At 42.1% G+C, this 20138-nt stretch overlaps 2 protein-coding genes across 8 annotated transcripts; one reads left to right on the plus strand and one right to left on the minus strand.

Annotated features, from left to right (window-relative positions):
- Positions 1 to 1630: 1630 nt before the first annotated feature.
- On the minus strand, positions 1631 to 2439 carry rln3b (relaxin 3b). The gene is made up of 2 exons (XM_037765029.1): positions 2189 to 2439; positions 1631 to 2099 (listed from the first exon to the last, which is right to left on the minus strand). The coding sequence occupies exons 1-2, from the start codon at positions 2361 to 2363 to the stop codon at positions 1819 to 1821; spliced, it is 456 nt and encodes a 151-aa protein (XP_037620957.1). The 5' UTR covers positions 2364 to 2439; the 3' UTR covers positions 1631 to 1818.
- Positions 2440 to 4336: 1897 nt separating this feature from the next.
- rfx1b (regulatory factor X, 1b (influences HLA class II expression)) lies at positions 4337 to 19493 on the plus strand. Of its 7 annotated transcripts, none has more exons than XM_037765226.1 (19): positions 4337 to 4506; positions 5913 to 6288; positions 9642 to 9739; positions 9853 to 9942; positions 11479 to 11552; positions 11695 to 11968; positions 12064 to 12245; positions 12351 to 12470; positions 12707 to 12825; positions 13828 to 13946; positions 14517 to 14620; positions 14716 to 14867; positions 15049 to 15146; positions 15555 to 15704; positions 16334 to 16545; positions 16639 to 16792; positions 16874 to 16919; positions 18449 to 18642; positions 18697 to 19493. In XM_037765226.1, the coding sequence occupies exons 2-18, from the start codon at positions 5940 to 5942 to the stop codon at positions 18619 to 18621; spliced, it is 2514 nt and encodes an 837-aa protein (XP_037621154.1). In that variant the 5' UTR covers positions 4337 to 4506; positions 5913 to 5939; the 3' UTR covers positions 18622 to 18642; positions 18697 to 19493. The 7 variants fall into 7 exon arrangements, 3 of the variants coding, with proteins under 3 accessions (XP_037621154.1, XP_037621152.1, XP_037621153.1); XR_005206302.1 differs by having other exon boundaries at positions 4338 to 4506; positions 18449 to 18680; positions 18717 to 19493; XR_005206303.1 differs by having other exon boundaries at positions 4338 to 4506; positions 18449 to 18674; positions 18717 to 19493.
- Positions 19494 to 20138: the final 645 nt, after the last annotated feature.

Here is a 20138-nt window from a genome sequence, read left to right on the forward strand (position 1 = left end):
CCGTTGATGGAGCATTTTGGCAAATTTTTCTTGGGCACTACCCACATAATCAGCTGTGCTGCTCATCCCACAAATGCATGATCCTTACAAGTTGGACATCATTGGGAAGGTAAATAAACAGGCTTTCCAACGATGTAAAATACAATGACCATTAACATTGTAACAACAGAGAAATAATACACCAAACACAAGTTTCCAAACTTTGTTTTTCCAGTATAGATATACAGTATATGTATATGTATAAAAAGAAAAGAAACAAGAAAGGAAAAAAAAAAAAAAAAAACTCCTCAACTGGCCTGGCATGGGCCATGATGCCTCTACACCAACTGGGCTCCTCCTCCATCTCCTCTCTCCTCCCTCCAATGATTGTCTATGGATAGAAAAGGGCATAAGCCCTGAGCTATCAAACCAGGCTCACGAATTTACGATACGATACGACTGTGATAATTCATCTCTGCTAGGAGGATGAGCAAATTCCCATGAACACATGCTGATATAAACAACCAAAATCCAACATCATAGGTCTAGTATTCTGTATATATATATATATATATATATATATATATATATATATATATATAGGTATACTGGATATATGTATACTGGATTATATATATAATCCAGTATACTAGACCTACAGTATATACCGAGACTACCGAGAGAATATATATTTAAAAATCTGGAAATCAATTAACAACACAAAACTATAACAAATATTGTCCAGAAACCCTCACAGGTACTGCGTTTAGCATAAAAAAATATGCTCAAATCATAACATGGCAAACTGCAGCCCAACAGGCAACAACAGCTGTCAGTGTGTCAGTGTGCTGACTTGACTATGACTTGCCCCAAACTGCATGTGATTATCATAAAGTGGGCATGTATCTTGAGGTCAGAGGTCAAGGGACACCTTTGAATATGGCCAAGCCAGTTTTTCCTCGCCAAATTTAGCGTAAGTTTGGAGCATTATTAAGCCTACCAGACAAGCTAATATGACATGGTTGGTACCAGTGTTGGAAATTAACTTTTTTGTCCACCTGCCACTGTGGCTGATGAATTCCAAAATCTACCAGCCACTCAATGGATTACCATTGTTTTTTTGGCTGGTGAGTGAAGCAAATCTACCAGCCACTTGTATATTTTACCAGCATTTCGCTGGTAAAATGGTACCCTGGTTGGTACCAATGAATTCCTCAGGTTTTTTAGTTTCATATACCAGTATCTTCAATCTAGCTTTAGCTGAGCCCGCTAGAATTTAAAAGCTGCAAGTTGTTTTAAAGTGTTGAAATAATGTTAAATTGTTAAAAGAAATTTGTGGTGTTAAAAAGAATTTGCGTTTAATTGTTATTATTGCATTAACTTTGACAGCCCTAGTATATATAAATATGTCACATGTGACATCCTTCCCCTGTAAAATCACAGAAAACATCTATAATTCAGTGAATAGGAAGCCACTCTGTGTATAGTCATCCCTACTTCCTTTCATTTCGAAATTCTTGACAAAACTCAAGCTGCATTTCTAAAACAAAGCTTTAGAAAAGCGGAAGTGTTCCAACAGCATGAAATATCATTTTAGTATCACTTTTGTAAAAGGAACAGAGACTTTTTTTACCAACTACACAAAGCTTTATTAAACATATAGTTATGTAAAGAAATCACAGTAAAGACATTTTGACTACACATTCACATTCCTGTAGTAGTCAACACATGGACAGTGAGTTTGATGGGATATTTGAAGAATTCAAAGTGTGAAGACATGAAGGGATCATAAAGGAAAATAGTAGAGCTCTGCATTAGTGACAGGACAAAAAACAAGACTCAGCACAGAGAGCTGATTTCACTCTTGCTACAGCCCCACTTGCAGCAGGCGTTGGACAGTCCGACCACTACGTCTCGTCCTTTCCTGTCTGTGCTCCGTAGAGCCTCCAGCACCTCCTCTGAGATTGGTGAGCGAGCTGAGCGGCTGAATCCAGCAGCCACAGATGCCTCGTTCAATTTTTGATCTCTCCATACTTGGGACTCTGCAGGATCCTGCTCACCGGTAAGTTGAGGGATGGGATTTGTGTTCCATGGGTCAAAGGCCTCTTCTCCAATGCGAGCTGATAAAAAGCAAGGGCAAAATCTTGATACTACTGCTAGGAAAACATGGCACATCACAAAAAAAATAAACTTGTATGCACACTCTTACCTGAGTCTCCTAAGCTTCTCCTCCAGCGAGAACCACCGCAGGTAAAGATGACAGCCCGTATGAACTCTCTTCCACACAGTTTCACCCCATAGAAAGAGGGATGGCCGTCATTGGACTGCACCCTGTCCACCAGTGCCACCAACAAGCCCAGGGTCAAGAGCGCTGCCTTCCACATGATGAGAGTGAAAAGATGCCGTATAGGTGTCTCAAATGCTGCTTGAGGTGTCTGTGTGGTGTGTGTTTCTTTCTGGACAGCTCCTACCTTATATAGGCCTCAGCATCTCAGAGAAGGACCACAATTCACCTCCACTCTTCGTCATGCCCATATGAGATAAGACCCGGAGACCTTTAGGGGCAACAATGCACATTGAGAGAAAGAGAAGTTGTGATAAAGTAGCGAATGATGCCAGAGGTGATGTCAACAGAGCTCTTCTTGGCTATCTAATCACCTGTGACCTTTTGCTGGCCTTTCTGTCCATCACATCAGTTGGGTTGTGCCGTGTGTCACCACCCAATCTCCGGCTTGCTATCTGCTCTGCCGTACATTGGATGGAGATCACTATCCATTCACCTCTAAGATAACTGGGCTGCTATACATTGGTGTTCACTACAAGTGGCACACACATACACACTATGGAGATATTTCAGAGGCCAACTGGTGATGCAGTGACTCAAATCAACAGTTAACTTCTATGTTGTATAAATAATAATAATAATAATAATAATAATAATAACAATAACTTGGATTTATATAGCGCCTTTCAACAAACCCAAGGACGCTTAACATAGACATAATAGACACAACAAACAGAACATAACAGTATAGCTAGAGGCCATAGGCCCTGGTGAAGAGGTGGGTTTTAAGGAGTTTTTTTAAGCTGTCCAGAGATGGGGCGTTGCGGAGCTCTGTGGGGAGAGAGTTATAATAATATATAATAATATTAATTATTTACATGAGCCTATAGAGGGGTCAGAGATCAGAATCCGGTTTATTGCCACGTAGGTTTTCACATACAAGTAATTTTCTTTGGTGTATTGGTGCATAGACAAATGAACAGGGTCTGAAATTAAGTTGTTTCCTGACCTGCCACTGTGGCAGGTCACTGAACATTTCTACTGTCCATTCAATTTTTTTTTGTCTGAAATCTATGTAGAACGCTTTGGAATTGTAAATACTGAATCATCAGTACCTGACATTGGAAATGTGGAATATAATTAATCCCTGCCTATTCTTAATTTAAGATTGCTTTTTAAAAAATAATATTTATTAACATATGGGAAACCTATCTGCCATTGTGGCAGGTGAGCTGGAATTGTAACCTGGTACAGTCAACATTTACCCTGTATTTGGCAGATGCTAATTTCATTCCCTGCACATGAATATAGATTAGAAAATAAAATTACAATAAAAATATTTTAAAATACTTTTTAAAAAGGAAATAGCTAGTCAGGAATGTGCAAGAATATATTCAAGAGGATGTGCAAATTTAATGTTTACAGTATTAATAATAAAAAAATAATATGCAATGTACAGAAATAATAGTCCAAAAAGATGTACGTAGATAGATGATAAGTGGCAGTAGTAACATTTAAGATAAGATATTCCTTTATTATTCCCGCAGCGGGGAAATTTGCAGTGTACAGCAGCAAAGGGGATAGTGCAAAAATAAGATGCATCAGCTAACATAGTAAAAAGTGTGTAAGTGAATTTATGTGAAGTGAATGAAATCACATTATAGATTAGAAAAAAAATTACAATAAAAATATTTAAAAATACTATTTAAAAAGGAAATAGCCAGGCAGGAATGTGCAAGAATATATTCCAGAGGATGTGCAAATTTAAGGTTTACAGTATTAATAATAAAAATAATATGCAATGTACAGAGATAATAGTCCAAAAAGATGTGCGTAGATAGATGATAAGTGGCAGTAGCAACATTTATGTGAAGTGAATGAAATTACATTTTCCATCTTATATACTTGACATCCTGAGCAATCACAAAAGTAACATTAAAAGTGCTCTTTTGACGTGCGGCTCTGGTGAAAGTGACAGACAGGGACCATCAGCCAATGAGCGACGGATTATCTTACATGACGCTGCGACCACCTCCCAAATCAGCCAATCAGCGTTTAGTGTAGGGCGGGTTCGATGACGAGAGGGTAGCAACAGTTGCCCCGGTGAAGGCAAGGCGCCATAGTCACGGTAGTCCTGGCGACAAGAACCAAGCAACGGGAGTCAACAACAACAACAACCTAAATCTAAGGGGAAAAAACACTTCAACGACTAAAAAAAGGACAATATTGGGATAAACAAAGAGGTGAACAAGTAAAATATCTATCTATAATATAGTTTTGTCTTATTGTGTATACGTGGTGCCTGTTTGTACAGCCCGAGCAGCGTTAACGTGAAGCTGCTGGAGCTGGTCGGTGATGGAAGCGGTTGCTAGCTTCTCTCCTAACGCAGACCGTTGTTATGGCGATGTCAGATCTGTGATAAGAGCACAAGATGGCGGGTGTGTTGTAGGGTGCCAATCCTACTTTTGTTTGGGCTCATTTGTTAGACTGTTCTGGGGTTTTCTTACAGTTTACGGTGACATCATAATGAGTTTGGTGGCGTGGTCGTGGATTTCTTAATAACTATCCAACAGGAGTATATCTACTAGCAGCTCGCTCTAGAGTTTAACGTCACAACTCAGCGCGAGCTGCTAGCTGGAGGAAGCTATCACTCTCTCCTCCTCAACTCACTTTCCAAGCAAAGCTATTCACACACATTACATACAGGAAGCTGCACACCAAGCTGCCCACGCACACTCACTCGTTTAGGAGTTTGTAAAACGCTGAAATGTGCGTGTAAGTGTGTTTCATAATCATTTTTTGTGACTTTGAAAAAAGTTTTTTGGGTCTGACATTGATTTCGGGCAAGTCACTCTCCCGTGAACACGATGTGCCGGATGATCATCATCATGTCTTGTTTGCCGTGTTGGTTTACACAGCACAGGAGTGGCTTATCTTCTAAGTGGGATGGCCTACAGTTTTGACTGACAGTGGGTCCAAAGATTAATATGAGTTTATTTCCACATGGTAATATCAGGGGCTGTCCACAGTCTCTTCTGCACTATATTCACTTTTTTAATAGTCGTGTATCACAGTTGTTACCCTGCACTATATTCAGTTTGAACAGTTTTTCTTCATCTCCTTGTATTTTTATATCTGGTATATATTTTTTTGTACTTTGTACTTTGCACTACTAACTTTTTTACTGCCTTTTTACTAACATGTTTTGCACTATGGAGCTGTGATGCTGGAAACTTGAATTTCCCTCAGGATTAATAAAGTTACTATCTATCTATCTATCTATCTATCTATCTATCTATCTATCTATTTTCAATTTGTTTGTTAGTCATTTAGTTGTTTTATTTCACCTGAAAACACCATGGTCAATCAACAAAAACCTTGTTTTGGATATTTAATTCATTGCTTTACTCGTGGTGCTTAAAGCCGCAGTGTGTTTCATACTGAACCAAACAGGAAAAGCTCGAGACATCTCAGACAAAAGCCCTACTTCCTCCTCTGGTTTATGTTCCACGCACACACACACACACGCTACTGTAGGTCTGTGTGGCAAAATTACAGATGGGTGAAATAACATGCCAACAAGGGAGATTGTTATGTATGTATTGTAGCACTTTCATTAATGAGTGCCATCTCTCCTTTTTATCCACAGAACTGGTGCCTCAAAGCATTGGTTGCCATGGCAACTTCTGGATACTCGGAGGACCTTCAGCCTCAGCAGGCCAACGCAGTAACCATAGCAACACCTGCTTCCACCACCACACCCTCGTCTGCAAAGACCGCACTCTTCCGGTCGGAGATCCCACCGAGCTCTGGAACCGGTGCGTCGGCGAACCAATCAGCCGCCGCCTCAAAGACAGGACAGGATGCACTTTGTTCTCAAGCGCCGCCCACCAGCCAGAGCCAGAAGGCAGTGGTTCTGACCACTCCCACGCAGCACTATGTGACCCCAGAAATCCAGCACTCTGTGGTCCAGAAAAGTAACGGTCAGAGCAACTCGCCCCAGTACATCATAGTAACTGTTACAGGTGAGAGACTGACTAATACCTGCATATTACATACTGTGCACAAACACACACAATACACATTTTCTAGCAGCAGTACACCATGATATGGCATGCAGCCTGATCAAGCTTCAGTTTGCCCCGCAATAAGTGTATCTGGGATGTAAGCAACAGGCAGGATCCTGGCTGGAGACTGGCACTTTGTCCCGTACATAGTGGTGGATTCTATTTACCAAACAGCACGGCGGGGAGTTGAGTATAAATCTTTAAAATTACGACAAATGCTTGTCGCTAGCTGCCAGGGCCCATCGCAATCTCTTGAAAGTTAAATCAAAGTTGTATCAAACAGTGCTTAAACAATTAATCCATTAGTTAATTGACAGAACATTAATTGTCAACAAGTTTGATAATGAAGTAATTGTCATTTATCAAGGAAAAGGCCCAAATATTTGCTGTTTCAGGGTTCTCAAATGTGAGGATTTTCTGCTTTCCTCTGTTTTACATCGTTCTAAATTGAATACTGTCATTGTAGAATTGAATATACAATAAATGTTTTCACTATTTTCATTGCATTTTACAGACTAAAAGATTATTTGATTAATATTTTTTACTTGATAAACAACTAGTACCACTAATCAAAAGTATTCTGTATTAGTTGACCTAGGTAATCATTTTAGCGTTTTGAAGCTGAAGGAGGCAAGATTGGAGCAAATATGATTAAAAAAAGTTATTTTTATAAAACGGTCACAATACAGTATACTGTACATGATACAGATAATCTGAAAAAAAACATGTGCCCCTGTGTTCTCCGGTGCTCCTAATGGCATCTGCAAGATTTCACAGACCGGAGGAAAACAACAAATCAGAGCCGAGCTGGAGCCTTGCCGTCTCTGAGCAGCTGTCAATCACTCACAAACTCCGATCAAACGGTCAAACTAGGCAGCGCTGATCAAATATGAATCAATATTCTCTCTCCGTTTGATAAGAGTTTGCGAGTGATTGACAGCTGCCTTGGTTGAATGAACAGCCAATAGGAACGCTCTCTCTCTGAAATGACCTGTGATTGGTCAAAGTCTCCCGTCACGGGCTAGATTTTTTAAAGCCTGAAAACAGATATATTATATACATTCTGCCTACTGCAGGTTTAATGTGCCCCAAGTGCACACCCATTTTTATATCTTTATCCCAAGCCTATATAACACTTCACAAAAACATGTTTCAGTGCTATCCACTGACATTTTGGGGTCTATCTGACTACATTTGTGTATAACCAACTGCATATTAGAATAGTTCTTAGTTATGATCAGTGCTGCTTGGTCATGTAGGTTACAGCTTTTCAGCCCTACCTAGTTGCATTCTTTCTTTATAATAGTCTGATTAGATGGCTAGAATGAAGATAAGCAGAGATCTAAGTCCCACCAGGATCGATAAAAAACACTGATGTAGTTTGCCTGTCTGGTCGGGTGATGCATACATTATGAGGACAAAATAAGCTGATGGACTTGGTTGCTAGGCTGCGTAGTCCCAAACGTGGGAGCATGGAAGGCTGATGGATAGAACCTGACTTCACTTCTACTCTGCTGATTTTGCTGTTATAGAGAGTCGGTGGTATACTGATATATATGTACATATATATTTTTAATTATATTCATCAGCATTGCTTTAAGTGTGCAATTCGTGCAGTGGTACAACAAACGAGATAAACCTTTATCTATGGTAGCTAATGTAATGTAATGTGTGCTTACAAGGCTCTGGACCATTTGCAGTTATTATTAATTTAGACTGTTGCTTTTTCAAAATATATCCTATGGTGTTAACTAGTGGAAATGACAGCGTATTGACCAACAGTGGTGTCTATCTGTATGTTTATTTTGGGGTCGTCTATTCGTAGATCTTTTTGCCTGGTAGTATCAAGTAACACTGTGCACTCTCACCCAGAGAGAGACTCACAGGCCTTGGGCTTGTCTCACTCTCATGAAGTAGGACTACTAAGTTAGCTGAGTAACTGTACTTATTGAAACCTGGCATTCCCTCATATCTATGGACTGCAGTAAATAGGGCTGGGTTCTACACAGTACAGTTATGCGGCTTTCTTAGAAATCATGTTCCTGAAAAGAGAATACACTTTGTGCTTTTTTGTTCTATATATCCACATTTATGACAGCAGGCTAGAATGGTAGCTCCATAAAGTTATCCACTGAATACAATATAACTATACGCAAGGTTTTAATACGGTGATAACCTGCTTCTTTTGAATAGACAGCATCTCTTTTCATCCTCTGTCTGAAACGCTCTGTTTGACCTCCTGTCCCGCCCCCCGAAAAGTCCTGTCTGTTCTTGTTGGTCAGCTGGCCCACTGTTGTGATTGGTCAACCGAACCAAACTCTTTGGACTCCACTCCAGCTCCGCTCTAACTAGCTTTGTTTGAAGGCGTGCCAAACTAGCAGTTATACAAATGTGTTACTTGATGACATCACCACGTTACGCAAAAAAAGGCAGGACTTCAAGCAAGGCGTTTCAGGCAGTTTAAAACATTGTAAGTGTAAACAGCAGTAACCCCTCTTGGACTGAAATTTTGGCTTTGTAACTTTGCATATATTTAACATGCACAAAAAGATATATAACACACTAAAGGAAAGGGAAAAAGCACAAAAGCATAATAGGTCCCCTTTAAGTATTCATTGCTCTTGAATCGTGCTATGGGAGGAAGTTCAGTTGTTTAAATAAAAAGTTGTTATTAAGTGTTTTTCAAACTGCCAAGTGGGAAGGAACACTTAGTTCTGACTTTCCATCACTTCATAATGCTAAATGATATTGAGTGGTGGGCTGTGCAGAGTTGTGCTGGATCAAGTGTAACTACGGGCATGTTTACAGCAGTTAACCCAGGTAGAAGTAAGAGAGCAGGACGGTGCAAAACAGGTTAAGTAAAATGTTTTCCCACCTGAAAGGTACAAGGAAGTGAATATTACCCTCTCCTCCGCCCACCCTCCATCCTCTGTTTTCCCCTCCTCTATCCATCATGCCTCGTGTATCTCTCATTTCCCTCTCTCATCCGATCTGCATGTTTACGAGATGGAGTGATTTCTCTCTCCATCTGGGGAGATTAGCTGTCCAAGGCTGTCCTTTCTGCAGCTAGATATAAGGATGAAAGCAGAGATGGACATACACACTCTCTCTCCTCCCCACTATCAGCCTCTCCTCAGTGGAGAAAAATAAAAAACTTTGTTGCAGGATGTTCTGCGGTGGCTGTTATTACGATTTGGAAGCAGCGTGTCGTGAGTACTGAGCTTGTGGTAATGGCAGCTGGCTTTTCTGTTGATATTTGTTCAATCGTCTGATAAAATCTCTCTCTCTCTCTCTCTCTCTGCCATCCCTAGAGGGCTCCGTTCACTCCAATGACAGCCTGTCAGACTCCAGCCCACCTGCCCCTGGTGTTCCTACTCAGGTGGTCCAACCGGTGCAGACCACCCAACAGGTAAGACGCACACATACAGCATCCATTTACCATTGGACAACATAGGAGCAAGTTACAACAAATAGTTGAGCACCCATAGTTCCATCTGACACTGTGGCTTTACTCACCTGCAGAGGTCAGTGTTGCAATCGGTGTTGCAGGCAGCCAAGAGGATTCAGACTGGCCACATCAACAGCCTACAGTCGGTGCACATTAACCAGGAGGTAAACAGACATACAAAACGTGTCTCTCATCCTGTAAGAAAATATACAATAATTACATTCAGTTAGAAGTGTAAAGGTAATTTGATCATGCGTGTTTTAGTAATGGTCCACTGTTACAGGTAGGTAGAAAGAGAGGGGTGTAGGAGAGAAAGCCCTTAGTGCTCTTTTGACGAAATAAATGATTTACGACCGGTTTTGCATGTCTTTTCACCTCCGTCACTACGGCCTCCCCAGGCTGTCTGACATGTACCTGAACACTGAACTCTGCACGTCATGCTGTTTACCTCTATGAGTGAATGAGGATTGTTTTTGGACCATCATCTTCAATGGCAGACTACTACCCTACTACTTTGTTTTCTACTACGTTGTATTTCTTAATGCCCGTCTTTAAACTATCACGTCTATCAAGAAATGCTGCCAACAACTTGGCTTCCGTTTATGTGTAACAATAACGATGATGAGCTGTCAGACAGGTTTCAGAAATTGTGCCTGCGCGGCCTTTCCTCTGAACATAAACCCTCTTGACCCAGTTATGCAGTCTTTATTCAGTAGAACAACAGTATGTGCTGTAGGGCTGGAACTAACGATTTTTTTCATTGTCGATTAATCTGTCGATTATTTTCTCGATTAATCATTAAGTTGTTTGGTCTATAATATGTCAGAAAATGGCGAAAACATTTTGATCAGTGTTTCCCAAAGCCCAAGATAAGGTCCTCAAATTTCTTGTTTTGTCCACAACTCAAAGATATTCAGTTTACTGTCATAGAGGAGTAAAGAAAACAGAAAATTTTCATGATGTACGCTGATTACCAGGTACTGCGATTGACACTAAGGATGTGTGGTCAGGCCACTTCAATGGGGATTTATTGTAGACATTGACAGGTGGTAGGGCAGGAGCGGCTGGCACAATCAATGCTGGATTTATCTAAACAGAAAATATGTGCCATGTGTCCTTTAACATAAATAACTGAAGCAGCATCAAGGTACTGCAAACATAAATGTGCTAGATTTATTTATGTTAAATGATGACATTGTGTGAAGGCGGGTACACCCTGGACATAGAGACAGACAACCATTCACGCTCACATTCACACCTATATATATATACATATATATATATATATATACACTTATATACAGTGTATATATATACACACAACAGACAACTGTTTGCTAACATGTTTGCCATAAGTTAAAGGTCTTATTGATAACATTTATATGCTGACGAATAACATCCACAGAGCTTCTAGGAAGGTGAAAAAATTATGATTTGATGTGATTTGATTGTGAATTAATCATTTTTAAAATGTCGGCGCGTCCAAAATGAATGATTTGTTCTTTTTGGAAGATATCTGACATTTGGTTCCCACTTCTAACAAGGCCTCTAACAAAGTGTGACATCTAGTGGCTGAATTGTATCAATAGCACCTTTTAATATTGTGTGAATATCTAGTTTACAGCTTGCTGTGCTGCCCCAAAGTGGCCAAAAAAAATCAATGAATGCTGCTTTAAGTCTCCCGTTTGCTTGTTGTCCAGGTGGAGCATGTGTACTCCGGCCAGGTGCAGTATGTGGACGGAGGAGGAGACGCAGCTTTTACCACGTCCTCCATGTGAGTTAGGGAGGAACCTGCTCTGTTGATATAGACATGCTCCCACACACATGATCGATCACACACACCTTGTTACTTTCCTGGTGCCTATTGTGCATTTACGTGTTTGTGTGTGTGTGTGTGTGTGTCTTTTCCTGTACAGTCGATCGAGCAACTACCCTTTCTCCGACTCGCCCCTCTACTCCCAGACCCCTCCCTCCTCCTCCTCCTACTACGAGACCACGCCCAGCACTGAGTCAGACATCACCGGCTCTGTGACCTCGCAGTCGGTTTCTGTGGCAACAGCGGGAGCCAATAGCGGGGGAGTCGCTCCGAGTGGAGGGGGGTACATCATTCAGGGAGGCTACGTGTTAGGAGGAGGAGCAGGTGGAGGACAGAGTTACTCCAGCCCCAACTCTCGTGCCCCACCCGCTACTGTGAGTACTCAAGCTCAAAGTTAACAACATACTGGTTACAATCTAAGACACGAAAGTTCAGAAAATGAAATTCTGTGACCGTCCGTCTTCCCTAGGTGCAATGGCTGTGTGATAACTACGAGGGGGCGGAGGGCGTGAGTTTACCTCGCTGCACCCTCTACTACCACTACCTGCTGCACTGCCAGGAGCAGAAACTAGAACCTGTCAATGCTGCATCCTTCGGTAAACTCATCAGGTCTGTCTTCATGGGGCTACGCACACGGAGATTAGGGACCAGGTATATACACAAACACACACACGCACACACATACACATATATTGATTTTGCTAGACGGGTATGTCAGGGCGTTGTCATAACTCTTTGTGTGTGTGTGTGTTTCAGAGGGAACTCTAAGTACCACTACTATGGTCTGAGGATCAAGTCTGGTTCCCCACTGCTCAGACTGATGGATGAACAACAGCACATGGCGATGAGGCAGCAGCCTTTCTCGCAGAAAAACAGGTATCCACACGTGGCCGCGTACTTGTGTCCCTTAGCACTTTGGTTTCATTTCCCTTTTCATTTGTTCATGTGGTTGGATCGTCCAGACACATTATCGTGCCAAAAGCGAACAGGGCACATGTGGTGGTAGACAAACAGCAAGATGTAACAAGTTGCTTTGCTGACGATGTTATTGCAGCTTGTTTCAAGTGCTCCAAATGACTGTCTCTCTGACCGATGGGTATTCTGTCCAACAGGATAAAGCCACTTCACAAGGCACAAGGGATCTCCAATGGGACATCAGGTGGGCTGGGTCAGCAGGCGGGGGCGCTGTGTGATATTTCAGCGCAGGTGCAACAGTATCAGCAGTTCCTGGGTGAGCAACGCCTGCACTCTGCACAATGTTCGCCGTTTTTCTTGCAATACACAGTCTCTTATTTTATGATTTTATTTAAAGGACCAGTGTGTAACAATTAGTGGGATCTATTGGCAGAAGTGGAATATAATATTAATAACTATGTTTTCTTTCGTGTATAATCACCTGAAATAAGAATCGTTGTGTTTTCGTTAGCTTAGAATGAGCCATTTATACCTACACAGGGAGCGGGTCCCCTCTCTACGGAGTCCGCCATGTTGCACCGCCATATTTTTACAGTACAGAAGAACGGCTTGGGCCAGAGTCGATAACGATACCAAAGAACGTATATTACCAAGAAGTGAAAGTCAGTTGTTTGTTCCATTGCAACATTAGCACCTAGCAGCAAAGCTACGCTTCTGCCATTTTGGACTGAAATTGACTACCGGACGCCAGTAAAGTGTCCGCCTACAAAGTGATGTACAAAAGTAAAATTTGTATTCTATTGTCATATTCTACCGAAATGGCCTGTGTTGAACAATAAAATATTATAAATATTATAAGTGTTTTCAGTCCAAAATGGCAGAAGCTGCTGTTGTAAAAAAAACAAAAAAACACCAGAGTTTCGCCTCTTTGCTTCTATACTTTTTGACAATACTCGCTCCCGTCACCGCCACACTCTCTCTCTCTTGCTTCACCACTCACTTCACCACTCACTTCCCACATACACACACACACTCTATGCACTGGCTCTGCTCCAAATGACCTACGCTACTGTTACAACAACTGGCTCTAGAAAAGGCTATTAATGTTTTTGCGTCGGCCACCGTAGCTTTCCAACGCGCTTGGCACATGGGAGAGTTGGTTGCAATCTCAAACTCACCGCTAGATACCACCAGATCCTACACACTGTTCCTTTAAAAGAAATAAATACTTTTGATTTTCCGATACTTTAGATTTGTATTCTTGGTACTCTTGGCACTCCGCTGTACAAGCTGTGAACAACTGCTGTCTCTTGTGCAGAAGCATCAAGGCCGCTGCCGGACTTTGTGGACATTGATCTGCAAGAGCGAACCCTGCCTGATGGGATCCTTCTAGAACACCTCAAGGCCTTTCAGACTCTCTACAGAGAGCACTGTGAGGTAAGCAGTCATGGCCAAAGACATTACACGCACACTGATGTTAGCTTTTCTCCTCTGTCCACATAACAGATCACAGCCCTCGATGTAGTTACTGTTAAAGGTGCTATTGATAACATTCAGCCACTAGAGGTCACACCTTGTTAGAAGCCTTGTTAGAAGTTTATCTTCCACAGAGATAAACAAAACATTCATTTTGGACCCACCAAATTTTTTAAATGCTTAATTCACAATCATAATTTTTTTTTAGGAAAAGCCATACTTTTATTTGGCACATTTCTAAAAGCTCTGTGGATGTCATATTTTTAAACAGTTATTCATCTACATAAAAATGTTATCAATAAGACCTTTAAGTTATGGCAAACGGTTGTCTATTTACATAAACATCCAAGAGTACGGAGCAACATTAGCATTCAACATATTATTTATTTTTTTTAAATGTTCGTCTATATAAAAATGTTGTCAATAAGACCTTTAAAACCCAGCTTTAATAAACATTCTATATAATGAAAACGTCAGGCATCCGTGAAGGCGGTTTACACACCTCAGTGATTCTATGTGTGATCCCCGCAGGCCATTCTGGACGTGATGGTCAACCTTCAGTTCACTCTTGTGGAGACACTATGGAAATCCTTCTGGAGGTTCTGCCACAGCAGCGACGCAGAGTCACTCAACCTGTAAGTTTCATTAATACAAACAGACAATCTTATGAAAGCATATGCATCTCATCCACTGCTGTGACTGAGTATGAACGGTCTATCTTCACCTACAGGCACGACGAGTCTGAGAAGCGTCTGCCCAAGTCGTGCCTGGTGGTGCTGTGTAAGTACGAGCCAGTGCTGCGCTGGACGAAAGAGTGCGACAACCTGCTCTACCAGACTCTGGTGGAGATCCTCATCCCTGATGTGCTGAGACCCATCCCTAGTAAGTTAGTAATGCCCGTAAGAGGCCTGTATACAAAAATGTCTAGACTAAACGCCTAAATCAAGGCCTCAATCTGGGGGTTTCACGGGTTTCACCTTCTACTACACATCTGCATGTCTAGATATAAATGTAAATCCTCTTTCTGTTTCTCCTCTCTACATCACCACCACCCTTCCCTCAGGTGCCTTAACTCAGGCCATCCGCAACTTTGCCAAGAGTCTGGAGAGTTGGTTGTCAGGCGCCATGATGAACATCCCAGAAGAGATGGTTCGCATAAAGGTATTTGTATGCTTTGGCACTGATCAGATATCAAGAGAGAGCTCTGCCTCCATTTTTTTAGTCTTTCTATTTCATACCCTTACGGCGGGTTCACATAGGCTGCGGAAGCGTGCTTTTAGGTCTATCCAGATGACGTGTAGATCCAGCTCAGACAGTTCACGCCTAGCTTGGCGATTCATCTTAAATGTCTTGCGTGACCACTTTTTATTATATTCGATGGGATCTCACTGTACTCTTGGTGCGTCTTGGTTTGCGTTTACACGTTTTCAGTGCTGTCCTCTTGTGATTGGAAAAGTCCAAGATGCACTTGAGCTCCAGAGTTTGAACTGGGCCTTATTGTGGCTCCTTCCTGACATGCGCCATCTTTCCATGGCTCCCTTCATTCCTTCTCCTCCCTCTGTCCTTCAGGTGGTGTGTGTGGGCTCCTTCTCCCAGACGCTGCGCCGCTATACCAGCCTGAACCACCTGGCCCAAGCAGCCCGTGCCGTTCTCCAGAACTCCGCCCAGATCAACCAGATGCTCTCAGACCTCAACAGGGTTGATTTCACTAACGTACAGGTTTGTGCTACTGTCTCCCCCTCCCATCTAATTACTGTATGTTGGTGTTTTGTGGACTGCCGTTTTGACGCCACGAGTACGGCATTTTGGACGTTGCCATTAGAGGGTGAAGATAAAAACATGCTGAATAAGACATTTTTAGGCTACCAAAATGTTACAATTAACTTTCGTGAACTAAAAACATACCGTGAAAGGGTTAAAGTTGTAAGACGAAAACACGGACATCACCCAGACCGGACAACGACCTGTCAATCACAAGGTAGCCACGCCCTAAAGCGCACCCTGCTTTATGGTCTATTTGACTCTAAATGGGACCATAATTTATTACTAAATGAACATCATGCTGTATTGAGGAAGACTTGAAACTAGCGATTGAAACCATAAACCTATGTTTGCAATGTTTACTGAGGTAATAAATCAAGTGAGAAGTAGGCTCATTTTCTCATAGACTTCTATACAATCAGACTTCTTTTTGCAACCAGAGGAGTCGCCCCCTGCTGGCTATTAGAGAGAATGCAAGTTTAAGGCACTTCCGTATTGGCTTCACTTCCTAGACCGAGGAGTTGCCCACTGGTTTTAGGTGAAATAATGCAGAACCCTGACACTGTCCACCCATGTCCCCCCCTCAGGAGCAGGCATCCTGGGTATGTCAGTGTGAAGACAGTGTGGTACAGCGGCTGGAGCAGGACTTTAAAATGACTCTGCAGCAGCAAAACTCTCTGGAGCAGTGGGCCACCTGGCTGGATGGTGTTGTCTCTGAGGCCCTAAAGCCCTACGAGCACAACCCCGTCGCTCTACCAAAAGCTGCCAAGGTCTTCCTGCTCAACTGGTCCTTCTATAGGTGAGGGGGAAAGAAAAACATGACATAAATTATAGAAAATATTTGCTTTGATGTTGAAGATAATTGTCTTCATCTTGTCTGCTTCCTCACCAGCTCTATGGTAATCCGAGACCTGACTCTGCGCAGCGCTGCCAGCTTTGGCTCCTTCCACCTGATCCGCTTGCTGTATGATGAGTACATGTACTACCTGATAGAACACAGGGTGGCCCAGGCTAAAGGAGTGACACCCATTGCTGTCATGGGAGAAGTACGTGTCTGAACATACAGTCACATAGCAGCAGTCTATCTTCATGATACATATTTATAAATGTCCAACTCTGTGTTGCAGTTTGCCAGCACCATCAAGAGCCGAATCTCTCCGGACATGGAGAAAGGTAACGTCACTGTGGTTCTTGTCCTCACAAATAGGTTTGGTTTCAAGTTGTCAGGTCACTTAAAGGGACATTTTGCCACCTTTTATGTGGATGTCGAATCAGTGCTGATGGTAAATGTAGTCTACTGAAGAGGCTGATCTCTCCGGCTGCGGGGCTGCCAGCTTGCAGGCTGTGCCTACATGTACCAGGAAGCATTGCGCGCGAACGGCGAGTTTGCTACGTCTGATAAATAAACGAAATAAACTCACAAAATGTCAATACAGGAAATATTCTTACACCTACAGAAACATACAACCGTATACCTTCTGTATTCAAGGTTCTCTCTTACACTGAACTAAGACTAGGCTAAATTGTAAAACACATTCATTCAAACTGGATAGAAACAAAATAAAACTCACCAAAACCGTTAGTCTTTCCACTGTTCAAACAATCAGCAATCCTGGCGTGGTTGAAATAAAATAAATAAATAAATCCATTATGCTCTACACACTGTTTTTCCCCCGCTGAGCAGCTTGTTGGCGGCTCTCCTTCTTCGGAGGCAGACCATTAAATTAGCAAAATCCAATGACAAAAATCGCCCCAAAATAGCCCTGCTGGTCTTGGTTTTCATTTCCAGTTTATTTTCGGGATCCTGAAGGAGGTCTTCAGCAGACCCCACTGCTGCAGAAGCCTCGAGCGGCCTCTCTCCGGCTGAATATTGCACCCCGCAGCTACCAAATCTGAAGAAACACTCTGTAATTCTTCCATACACCAAGTACGTCACTGGTATACGGAAGAACTACAGATTTTGCAGCCGGAGAACTTCAGCTTTCTCGGTCAATATAGAGAGGCCAAGTCCCGCCCTCCCGGTAGACCACCAAGGGACCTTATTTTGGAAAAAATATGGACGGGGGTCAACAGCAAGAGACAAATATTTTTTAGATCCTGTTTGAATTGCACCATGAATCACGCATATGATGTTTGTCAATTTTTTTTTTAAATGTTGTAAAAGGAAGTTACAGTTTGTTGTAAAACTGTTGAAGTATAAGATTATCAAAATGCATAATGCAATAGCTCTCGCTCGTTCTTTTGTTTCCCGGCTGAAAAAAAGACCAAGAGTTGCTGGATAAAACACATCAGGTAAACGTTTTGTTTGTGCGTGGTCATAGCTAAGTTAGTTGGTGACGTATATTGTGCGAGACGAGGGATGTAGTTCACTGAGCGGTTTCACACTAAACTAAATGATACTACGACAAACTGCGACTTTCTTGACTTGAAAAATGATGTTTTAAATTGACAAACATCATATGCGTGATTCATGGCGCAATTCAAACGGGATAATAAATGATTTGTCTCTCTCTGTTGACTACCGTTCATATTTTTCCCGAAATAAGAAGAGGAAGAGGAGGGACTTCAGCTCTCTATAGCTCGCACTGAGGAATTTATTGCTTCAATCAACTACATTTACCATCAACATTGATTGGACATCCACATAAAAAAGTGGCGAATTTCTCTTTTAATGCCACGTTTCAATGCCTTTCTTCCATCAGAAGAAGAAGAGGACGACGAGGAAGAGGAGAGCGACGACGAGGGCGGGGATCTCGTGTTGCAGTCCAGCTCCCTGAGCGCGATGGATGACGACAAGGACTCGATGGAGCCGCCCGCCAAGCTGCCCAGGACGACTTTCAATCTGCACACTCTGACCGACAGCTCACCACCTTAGCCGCTCATTTAGCAGAATTATCACACACACACACACACACACACACACACACACACACACACACACACACACACACACACACACACACACACACTTTACACACATTACACACACCTTTGCTTTAAGTTTAACATCATGTCATCTCATTCTGTCACCCTGTGTACGCTTCGGGTTTGCAAACAGCTGATGTTTGGTGTTGAGCGTGTTTTCATCTGGTGTGTGTGTGTGTGTGTGTGTGTGTGTGTGTAAGCGTGTAAGCATGTGAGAAAGTGGGAGAGCTCTTTGCCAATTTTGTACTTTTGTGCTGCTGCCATTCTTTTCCTCTCTGCCTTCACCTGATATTTTACAGTCCTCCCCTCGTTCCCTGTGCCTTCCCTGTTTCTCCAGTGGCTAGCTGCCGGTAGCCGCTCCTGTCCAGCCTCAGCTATATATTGTATACAGTGTTTATATATTCTCGATTCCCTCCTGCCCCGCCTTAACCACTGACCTGATTGCTGTGGAGAGCTGAGAAGACTCCAGTGTTCTTCGTTGTACTCTAAAACTCAAAAATATATCCCTCACCTTGCCTTTAAAGCAACGACTATGCAGCGGAGCTGAATTTAAATGAACGAAACTGTCTGGAATATTATTATTTTTTAATCTCAGAGTAGCATCTGGAATGATACTTCACCATATATTTTGTTGGCACATGGATGTCGCTTGCCAGCTATTTGTGGATGCCATATTTTAATTCCTGTCATTTCTTATTAATTTGGCCAATTAACTGATACCCTGTGCCTTTGAGAGATTTCTTGCCCCTGGAAGAAAAAAAAAGCTTGTATTCTATATATTCTGTATCAGTGGATTAATAAATGAAGGTCCTGTGAAGTAGTCTTGGTGTTGTCATGAACTTTTACTAGCTGTGACAAAAAAACAAAACTGAAATGGTGACAGTCGAGCCTCGTTGTGATGATTCTGCCCAGTTTGCTTCATCCATCCATCCATCCATCCTTTTATCTATTCATCATCCATCGTTCTTTTAAGATCATAATCTCTCTTTTACACACAAACACACACACACACACACACACACACCTTCACAGATACAGTACAAGACGAATAGGCCCTTACTACACTGTATCCATGGCAACCAGCTACAGCTATCTCAAAGCTTTTGTAGTGTAAAAGTAGACGTGTATTTTCTGGGGTATCGATGTTGAACATTTTGAAGATAACCTATATTATGTACCTTTTGTGAACTCTGTCACATGTTGTTTAACCATTATTGCCTTAAGAAATATGTTGTGCTATGTCCATTATCCAGATTATTGAACTATATTTTTATTGTGATGATGGACGAAGCATGTGAATATGGTGACTTTCCAAAGAGCACAAGCTCAACCAGCAGCTTCTCACACGGCATGAGCAGATGTTGGGCTGCCGTTCAGGATGGTCCGTCTACCAAGACCCCACCAAAGAGCACTAAATAGAAAACAAGGGTATATTTACATTTATTCATATAGTGAGGGCAGACTATA

This window comes from Sebastes umbrosus, chromosome 3 (genome assembly GCF_015220745.1).
Source record: "Sebastes umbrosus isolate fSebUmb1 chromosome 3, fSebUmb1.pri, whole genome shotgun sequence".
Classification (NCBI taxonomy): domain Eukaryota; kingdom Metazoa; phylum Chordata; class Actinopteri; order Perciformes; family Sebastidae; genus Sebastes; species Sebastes umbrosus.